We start from the raw sequence: 10669 nt of genomic DNA on the forward strand, positions 1-10669 counted from the left end.
TTTGTGTGATTTTACTGGTCAAGTCTATCAAAAGATTGATCCAGCAAGTTCAAGTAGATATATCTCCTGTTATGTTCAAATTATTGTAGTAAAATTTCATCACTCTTCATCCTAACATTCAAATGAAAATAGGTATTGCTTAAATTCAGTGTGTTAGTAAGTGCAGTTAGCTGCATGGTAGTATGCTTATTGTACAGTTACAATCTTTTTACACTCTCTCTCTTAAAATTCATTATACTATTTTATATCTCAGTATTCACTAAAATGTCTTATTTTTGTATATCAAACGTTTCTTTCTTTTTTTTAAAACCAGCTTATACATGTTGAGTCTTCTTAAACATCTTCCCCATTCATCTATTTAGTAACTTAGTGTTCAGTTCAGTTCAGTTGCTCAGTCGTGTCCAACTCTTTGCGACCCCATGGACTGCAGCATGCCAGGCCTCCCTGTCCATCACCAACTCCCCGAGTTTACTCAGACTCATGTCCATTGAGCTGGTGATGCCATCCAGCCATATCCTTCTCTGTCATCCCTTTCTCCTCCTGCTGCTGCTGCTAAGTCGCTTCAGTCGTGTCCGACTCTGTGCGACCCCATAGACGGCAGCCCAGGGGGAGCTCAGGCTCCCCCGTCCCTGGGATTCTCCAGGCAAGAACACTGGAGTGGGTTGCCATTTCCTTCTCCAATGCATGAAAGTGAAAAGTGAAAGTGAAGTCGCTCAGTCTTTGCTACCCCATGGACTTCAGCCTACCAGGCTCCTCCCCCCATGGGATTTTCCAGGCAAGAGTACTGGAGTGGGGTGCCATTGCCTTCTCTGCAGCTTCCTGCTAGTTACCTGTTTTACACAGGGTAGTGTATATATGTCAGTGCTACTTTCTCAGCTTGTCCTACCCTCTCCTTCTCCACCGTGTCCACCAGTCCACTCTCTACATCTGCATCTCCATTTCTTCTCTGTAAAGAGGTGTATCAGTACTATTTTTCTAGATTCCATATACATTAATAAACAATGTACTTCTTAATATACTTTTTTGAAAAGATTAGAGGGAAATGAATTCAAAGAAATGACTCTCTAAAGATGGAATTTTAGCTACTGTGTCAGGGAAGGGGCTGTTGGTAAAATTCCTCAATAATTACCTTATAGACCATTTCCTTTTCTATTTTTTGCTTCTCTGCATCTATAAAGTCAATCCTAAAAGTGGAATGGGAATAGGTAGGATGTTTTTCAGGAGATTTTGATTCTATTTCACTACCTCTTCACAGAACTGCTTGTAATACCCATACCCATGCTATACTATTTCTATACCTGCTGTGCCCCAGAGTATAAATTCACTCACTCACTTTTGAGTCTGTCATTCCATCCATTCATTCATTCATTGATCCCATATAGTTTGATCACTCAGTTTTTAAAACCTTCCAGCACTTGGTAAAGTGGTATTGGCAATGCACTCCAGAGCACACAGATGAATCCAGCTTCTACCTCTGCTCTTGAAAATGTAGTTGACAATGACTCATTTCCACATAAAAATTGTAAAATATATTATGTTAAAATTTAAGAACGTATAAACAGCACATGCTTTCCACAACCCTTGAAACCATGCTAAAATATTTGATGAAAACAATGATAATCTTCTCTAACCTTCTTTCTGCCTATTTCACCTCAGTAACCAGTGTGTCTATATCTTCTATAACTATTGCAGTGATTATGGAAATATATGAGTATATGCATATATGTAAATGTTGACATTTTTACAAAATTGGGACTGTACTAGTCAAAATACTCATCTTACTTGATAAGTACTTCATGGTCTTTCCTTAGATCAAAAGATTCAGGTTTAACTCATTCCTTTACAGCTGCATAATATTCCATACGATATATATAACTTATTTAACCAGTTCCCTATTAAGAACTATTGATGGTCATTCTCTTATTCGTACTTTTTATGCCACTACAAATAATGCTGAAATAAGTCTGTTCATACGTATGTATTTCCACACCGGTGCTTTCTCCCTCTACGGTGGGTGTGTGTGCGCTCACTTAATTGTGTTCTACTTGGCTACCCCAGGGACTGTAGCCCACCTGGCCCCTCTGTCCATGGAATTTTCCAGCAGGAATCCTGGAGTGGGTTGCTGTTTCCTAGTCCAGGGGATCTTCTCTGGAATTGAACCCGCATCTCTTTGCATCTAGTGCATTGGCAGGCATATCGTTTACCGCTAGCGCCACCTGGGAAGCCCCCTCTCTCTATGGGATTGAGTTCTAAATGTGTTCAATTAATGTATGAGTTCAATACAGTATATGCGTATTTTTTTTTCCTTTGGTCGCACCACATAGCTTTCAGGATTTTTGTTCCCTGACCAGCGATCAAATCCAGGGCCCTGGCAGCGAGAGTGCTGAGTCCCATCCACTGACCACCAGGAAGTTTCCTCAGTATGTAAAAGTTTAATGGCTTCCCTGGTGACTCAGATGTAAAGAATCCACCTGCAATGCGGGAGACCTGGGTTCAGTCCCTGGGTCAGGAAGATCCCCCGGAGAAGGAAATGGCAAACCACTCCAGTATTCTTGCCTGGAGAATCCCATGGACAGAGGAGCCTGGAGGGCTACAGTCTATGGGTCGCAAAGAGTTGGACACGACTGCACAGCTGAGCTCACACATGCACGCATGCACCACCTTATTGAATTTACTTATTAAGTCCAATAATTTACTAGAGTTCTAGGGTTTTCTTGACACAGTTGAATATTATATTGTTTCCTAGGAAACAATGTGTTTCTTTTAGGTTTTCAACTTATTGCCACTGAGTTACAAAGTAGTGTTTAGAATTCTTTTCATGTTTTCTATATCTACCCATTCTGTATGTTTCTCCTTTCTAATATTGTGTGTTTTTACTTTCTCTCTTTCCTCCTTAACCAGACTTGCCTGGGACATCTATTTTATCTTTCCAAAGAACTAATGATTCTTTTTTATATACACTTTACCAGTTTAGTTTTGATGTATACATAATGAAAATATATGGTATCTTTATTAAATCTATACCCCTTGTTTCTATTTTTCCTTATGTAAATATGCTTGTTTTCAGGGGGGGATTCCCTTGTTTTAATTCATAAAAACAGCAAAGGCTGTAAATATTCCTCTGTAAGTTGTTCAGTATGTTTTTATATAAAGTTCTTTCACTACATTTTATAAATGTTTATAATTTTTCTATTAATTGTCATTTCTTCTTTGAGCTGCAGTTATTTAGGAGAATGTTTTTATCTTTTATACTTATATATATGTATTATGCATACATATATTAAAAAAATTAAATATACCACGAGTCTCCTATTGAAAAGCAGCAGCCCACATCTGTACTTCCACCTATCCTGTTTCCCAGAGGGAACTACTTTTAACCATTTTAGCTATTGCTTCTGGTAGTAAACTCCATTTTCTTAAATAATTTGCTTATATTGGTGTGTGCTGTGCTGTGCTTACTCAGTGCTCAGTCATGTCCAACTCTTTGCAACCCCAAGGACGGTAGCCTGCCAGGTTCCTCAATACAGGCGGATTCTCCAGGCAAGAATACTGGGGTGGGTTGTCATGCTCTCCTCCAGGGGATCTTCCCAACGCAGGAATTGAACCAGGATCTCCTGCCTTACAGGTGGATTCTTAACAGCTGAGTTATCAGGGAAGCCCTTATATTGCTATATCCTGAGTTATTTGTTTTAGACATTATCTGTTGACTTCCTATTATATGATAGATGAAGGTTTATCTCTTTCCCCCTCCACCTTCTATCGTCCCAGTATAGCTATATCAGTATTTTTAGCTAAAGCCATAATCAGCATTTACTTCACTATGACACTAAATAATGTTTACAAAATGCCAAGTATTATACTCTTGTGACATTTCCTTTCTTGTAGTAATGTGTGTTATTTTTCCTAGAGTTAATAGTTTTCCTGTATTTCCATATGTATAATTTTCAACATTCACTTATTAAATTTTCCCCAGTACTATGTCAGATGATCTTATAATCTACAAAAGTCTCCCATTCTTTCTCATCCAGACTCCTTAATTCTCTTGCATCAGTCTGGACTGTTTGCTTTGTGGGCCTGGGCACAGCTATAATCCTGTGACTTTTCTTCTCCAATCTCTTGGTTAGGTTGCACTGTTTACTGAATCTTTTGTCTTCCTTTCTTTTGATTTACTTTCTTATTTTGCTGGGGCACATCTTCTAATAGATTTCTAAGAAATGGTATCTTGGAGGGAAAAAATTCTTTGAATAAATTACAAGGTCTTTTTTGTTGTTGTTTACCTTCAGGATCAGTTGATAGTTGGGTTTAGACTTTATTTTCACACAGAGAGTTGAAGGCATTACTCCATTGTCTTCTGATTTCCAGTGTGTTATTAAGAAAAATGGTGCCATTCTCATTCTTATTCCTTAATATGTTACTTGTTTTATTTTTTTAATGGATTAAGACATTTGTAATAACATTTTAAGTAACTTTTTTCTCATTATAAAATTAATCTATGTTTATTAGTTTTGTATGTTTCTCTTTCCTAATAGTATTTTCATTTTCTCTTCCTTTTTTAAAAGTTAAAAAATGTATTTATTTATTTATTATTTTTGGCTGTGCTGGGTGTTCATTGCTGGGTGCAGGCTTTCTCTAGTTGCAGCAGGCAGGGGCTATTCTCTAGTTGTGCTGCACAAGCCTCTTGTTAAGGTGGCTTCTCTTGTTGTATATCATGGGCTCTAGAGCAAGTGGGCTTAGTAGTTTCAGCACACTGGCTCAGTAGTTGCGGCTTGTGGGCTTAGTTGCTCCATGCATGTGGAATACTCCAGGACCAAGGATCAAACCTGTGTCCCCTGTATTGGCAGGCAGATTCTCAACCACTGGACCACCAGGTCAGTCCTCTTTTCCTTCTTTAACCAGCCTTGCCTGGAGTATCTATTTTCTTATTGGAGGAACTAGTGATTCTTTTAAATATATTTTATTAATGTATAATGAAAATATGTGGAATCTTTATTAAATTTGCACCTCTCTGTCTCTCTTTTCTGGTAGCAACTTTATAAAGTACAAAATAGTAGAAAGGATACGATTAAAATAGCCACTAATTCTACCACTTTGAGATAACCAGTGTTAACATATAGGTATATTTTACTATGACTATTTTTCATGAATATTTTAACATAACTGAAATAGGCATCGGAGAAGGCAATGGCACCCCACTCGAGTACTCTTGCCTGGAAAATCCCATGGAAGGAGGAGCCTGGTGGGCTGCAGTCCATGGGGTCGCGAAGAGTCAGATACAACTGAGCAACTTCACTTTCACTTTTCTTCCATGCATTGGAGAAGGAAATGGCAACCCGCTCCAGTGTTCTTGCCTGGAGAATCCCAGGGATGGGGGAGCCTGGTGGGCTGCTGTCTATGGGGTCACAGAGTTGGACACGACTGAAGCGACTTAGCAGCAGCAGTAGCAGCAGAGATAGGCATAATTTTTCTTCATTCTGCTTCTTTCATTTAACTATATCATTAGCATTTTCTCTTAGTAAGTATTTTTGAAAACTTGATTTATAAAAAATGTATTAATCTGAATGGAATCCTAGATTTCTAATTAAAAAAAAATTGATATGTAACAGGCAACGAAGGTTCACTGTATAGCAGAGGAAACAGTAGTCAATATCTTATAATAACCTATAATGGAAAATAATCTGAAAAATAATATATGTGTATATGTATAGCTGAATCACCTTACTGTGCACCTGAAATACAGTAGGTCAACTGTAACTTCAATAAAGTGTATATATTAAGGAAAAAAAACCCCAAAAGAAATATATTAATTCTTAATATCTGAAATGTATTAATTAATCACATGTAATTTAATTATTTTTTGACATTTGTATTTCTTCATGTTATAAATAATGTTGTAGAGGATATCTTTTTGCTTGAATCTTTATCTAAATATTTTATTATTTCCTAATCACACCGTATTAGAAAAGTTGAACTAATACATGCTGTCACATGGTGTTTATAAGTTGTCTGCTTAACTGTACCCTTGTTAGCACTGAGCCATCACTTTGACTGTCACATTTTATTTTCTGAATTATTATAAGGCATATTATAATATGAAAACTATCTTATTTATATAAGAATTAAGTCTGTAATTTATCAGTAGATCTGGTATGCTAGTGTGGAATACCATTTAAAGCATAGCTTCTTTTTTTCAATACTGCTGATTTCTGTAAAGGAAAACTCTCAATCTAAGATTTCCCAGGTGGATGAACATGGCAAAACATTCAAGCAGCTAGAGAAAGACAACAAGCAAGAAACATTACTGGATATTCAGCAGAATTTTCAGACTGTTACAACTCAAAGATTAGAGGAGAAAATTCAGAGACTTCAGAAACAGCTCAGTGACTTGAAATTGTCAAACAAAAATATGAAAACTCAACTGACAAGAGTAAATGTCCTTAAAGTAAGTAAAGGACATGAGGCTTTCAAAGATTCACTTAAGTTTTGTTCTGTTACTGTTTTTGCTGTATGTTTTTCATTGAACTTTAAAAATTATTTTACACCCATAAAATGATATATATAATATGAAACATATAGGATAATAAAGTTAGATGTTGTAAATCCACCACTTATCTTAAGAATCAGAGTATCTTTGGATCTTCACGACATCAAGCTTCTGTTGTAGTATTTCGAAAGTACATTTTATGCCTGAAACCAAAGATGCGCTAGACACTTACTGATCAACTTTTTTTTGCCAGTTTATCAAGAATATTTAATCTTACTGTATCCAGTTATTCTCTATTTCTGTGCTTGATTACCACAAACTAAGACTCTTGGGGACATGGAATGTGTGTTAAACCTCTTTAAATCCCAAATGCCTAGTTAATAAAAGTTCTCATTAACTATTGGTTATTGATGAACATAGTGGAGAAATGTCCTCTTAATTCATAAATTGTGGAATTTTCTTTTTCTACATGGCCAGCTCATAAAAGAAAAAGAAAGAAAAAAAGAAAGAGAGAGGAAGAAAGTAAAAAAGCATGCATTACCACGCATCAGGATCGCCTGTTACTTAGACTTCTGAGATCTAATCGTAGTCTTCTCCCTTTCCCACAACCTCTACCCTCATAGGACAAAACAGTTGAGAAGCTCAGGGAGTCTCTAACAAAAGCTGAAGCAATGAAAGGGAAGGCAGCTATGGAAACAGATCTGAAAACTACAGTAGACTCTGACGAGCAAGAAGCAAGATGGGATAAAAAGAAGATCCATCAGATGTTAGAAACTGCCACTCCTGAGCTCAGCACAGCAAAGAGCACACTTAAAGAAGTACCGGGAAAACAAGAAGAGGTTTGTTTTCTTTGAATACTATATTAAAATTCTTTAAGTTGAAGTGATAAACACCCACCTCAATTTAGACTACCCTAACTTAGACAAAAGAAAATTGATTGCCTTGTTGAATCAGAGTTAAACAACCAGAGCTCCGAGAAGGCAGAGATGCACCTGGGCTATGGATCAGCACCTGGAATCTTCAATATAAGGTCTTTGTCACCATTTCTTCTTGGCATCTGTCAGTCAGCTTCTGTCTGACTGACAGCCACAGGGTTAGAGTTTCTGTGACAGGAGAGAGAATCTCAAGAAAGGGTCTTAAGAGCCCTGAACAGTTTGGATGTTAGTGCTTTTCTATTTCCTTCTCATCACAATTTTGAATGCATATTTGCCGTTTATCTATTCACTTTAAAATCCCTTTAATTGCCTTGCCTTCTCAATTTCAGGTGTTTCTACTTTAGGGTACTTAGGGTGCAGGGTTTACATACTAGGTTTCTTAACTCAGTACCACCCTCTTCTGTTGACGTGGTGAGTGCAGCTTCTTAAAGTTTACTTAGGAAGTCAAGCCTTTTATTTTGGGGTGGGGTTTATGTGATGTCTGTTTCTGCAGTACTCTCTTGTTTATGTAAGTCCCTAATTTCCATTGCTTGCTTTTTCCTTTTCCTTTATCACTAAGCCTCCTCAGAAACCTTGCCCTCTAGAGCTGCCTTTTCTGCTCTCACGCACCTTTCTTTTCCTTCCACAGACACCCGGTGCTCTGATCCACCAGTTCTCAGACTTGTTTTTAGTATTTCCTCCTTTGTGAACTGTCCCGTATCTGGGACACCGGAGGAAACTAGCTGCATACTCCAGCTTGGGTTCTGAACTAGCCTTTGTTGGTTTAGAATATTTATATCCCCATTTATATGCAGAATGAAGTCTGTGGTAGTCTCTACTTGTGCCTTAGGCATGATTTATGGATAATTTTATCTGCTCTCCTGTTGATCACTATAGAGAAAGGGCGGAGAGATATGTACTTAAGGGACTCTATTACCTACAGCAAATCAGAAGCCCCCAAAATAATTACCTCACAGATGAAAAAAAAGCAGCAATAAAATTAAGTTTATCCTATAAAATTGTAAAACTAAAAACAAATCTTAAAATACAAAAGTAAGTTTAGATTTCTTATAAAAGAGTTTTTTTAGGTTAAAAATACATTTGAATGTAGAATATGTTATACTTCATAAAGAAATGTTTAATAAAACTAAATTTCTTAATATTTCATTGTACATAGTAAGGTGATCAAAACTCATGACATATCTTGATTTTGGGGGGTGGGGGTTGGTTCTTTGTAGCTTGTTGACTTTCGAGAGACTATTATGAAGATGTTGGGCTTTAACATGAAAACAGCAGACAAGAAAATAATCAATCACCTAAGGCTTATTATACAAGTATATGAAGCATCTGACAAATCAAAGATGGCTTCTGAGTGTGAGACTGGACAGGATAATGAATAAAGAATTTCTGCCAACAATAACTCACAAATATGGACATTTCTTCTAGCATCTTGAATATGGTTACATTATGAATAAAATGCATTTGAAACTTTTCAGTTAAATCTGTTCTCTCCTTTGATATTTCGCAATTCACTTTTCTTTGTTGCAATCATGTTCTGTACATTTATTTGTGGTCTAGTCTGGATTGTTATTATAATGTATAGTGTCTAATTATATTTATTAACTGTATTTTAAGCAGAATTAACTCTTAGTTAGAATATTCATATCTACATTAATGGCTTGTGTCAAGAATGAATGGTTTTTTGGGCTCTGCCCCCTTATGAATCTAGGTAAAGTTACAGTCTATAATCTGAATCTATTTTATCTATTTGATTAACTGAGAGTTTGAAAATCAGATATGAAATGTTGAAAGGTAGGAAACTGATTAAGAATTATTAATAATGTGCAAGACTATATTGTTTATTTTTCTTAGTTAATAGTGTCTGCCAGTGTTTTCCTAATTGTAGATAGATCTCTTAAGTTAATGATGTTTTAATATATATTATTTCTAAATTTTACTTAGAACAGGAAACTGTTCATCTTACAAGATAGTTTTAGATTTATCCAAGATGTCCTCTGTAGGAACAGGTCAGAATCTGGACAGGCCTGTGGACGCCCAGTGCCTGCTGTTTTCATTTGAAAAGATCTGTGGAGCTTAGTTTTAGAGGGATCTTCAGGGTGGAAGAAGTGACATTACACTGGACCTTATAGTAGTTTTGGAAGAAATTATTCTCTTGAATACTCATTCAAGGAAAAGATGAGTGAACTTCTAAAATGCTCATATCCATGGTTCTCAAATGTGTGCCAAGGCACTCTGGAGTACCACAAGATCTCAGCATTCCACGGAGTGTTTAAAATTTTAAAGGGAAACTGACATTTGACACTTGTCAGGAAAGTACTTGAACTATTAGCTCCTACTAGCTTATAGTTTGAACACTGGCTCACTCTTCATTCCTTTTGATGACATATATTTTTAATAAAAACTGCCCAGGGCTTCTGAGGACTTTTGAATTTGTCGCCAAATGGGGATCAGCAGTTGGTGGTATCACTACCAAGTAAGGTGATTCCAGGATCCCTGGAGGCAATGTAAGAGGTTCACTTACTCTTTTTTCTGAAGAATATCCTTAAGGAAAGGTAGGGACACCCTGCACAGAGCCTCCATCTACAGCCCAACCTGCCCAAGCTCTAAGAAAACCACCTTCTTGTTCAGGATTCTCCCAGGGTCAGTGGTCGGCGGGTCTGTCGGGTGACTGCTCCAGCCTCAGCTTCTAAGAGCTGGAAGGATAGCACAACCCCATGAGCCTGACAAGCTGCCGGACCCCTTCCTCCAGCTCCTCCTTCCGAGAAACTGCAAGTACTACCAGCTCCAGGGTCAAGTTCTCCATGAATGTGAACAGTGGCAAGGTCTGGCAGTCTCAAAGAGTCAGTTCATAAGCATGTTAAAGAAAATTCATCTTTAAGTACAGAGTCCTTAGTCTTAAGGCTCCTTTATGAATTGTGTTAATAGAAACTTCAACCACAGAGCACTGTATAAGGTCAGCTATGTTAGCTCTGAGCGGAGGAGGGAGAGGAACCCTTCCAGTACCTGGAACAAGTCTTTTCTAGAACTGCTTTTATCCTGTGACCAAATTGCTGCCGCTCTGTTCTTTAATGAGAAATGAATTTAGACTTAAGGATTTAGACAAATAATTTTCAACCTTCAAGATGCAGCAAAATTATCTAATTTAAAATAATACATTTTCTGGACCTATCTGGAGATTCCAGTTCAGTGCATGTGGTGTGGGGTAAAATATGGGCATGTTTTCAAAGCTGTTTAAGTGTATGAATTGGTAAAA

The 10669-nt window shown here is 37.2% G+C and overlaps 1 protein-coding gene across 1 annotated transcript in view; it reads left to right on the forward strand.

Annotated features, from left to right (window-relative positions):
• Positions 1–8795, forward strand: part of LOC138096073 (coiled-coil domain-containing protein 170-like) — a 30491-nt gene extending 21696 nt beyond the window's left edge. Inside the window, exons 6-8 of the mRNA XM_068992168.1 lie at positions 6212–6439; positions 7105–7320; positions 8634–8795. Of these exons, the coding sequence (XP_068848269.1) occupies positions 6212–6439; positions 7105–7320; positions 8634–8795 (606 nt within the window). The remainder of the gene's footprint in view (positions 1–6211; positions 6440–7104; positions 7321–8633) is intronic.
• The last annotated feature ends 1874 nt before the right edge of the window (positions 8796–10669 follow it).

This window comes from Capricornis sumatraensis, chromosome 2 (genome assembly GCF_032405125.1).
Source record: "Capricornis sumatraensis isolate serow.1 chromosome 2, serow.2, whole genome shotgun sequence".
NCBI classification, from domain to species: domain Eukaryota; kingdom Metazoa; phylum Chordata; class Mammalia; order Artiodactyla; family Bovidae; genus Capricornis; species Capricornis sumatraensis.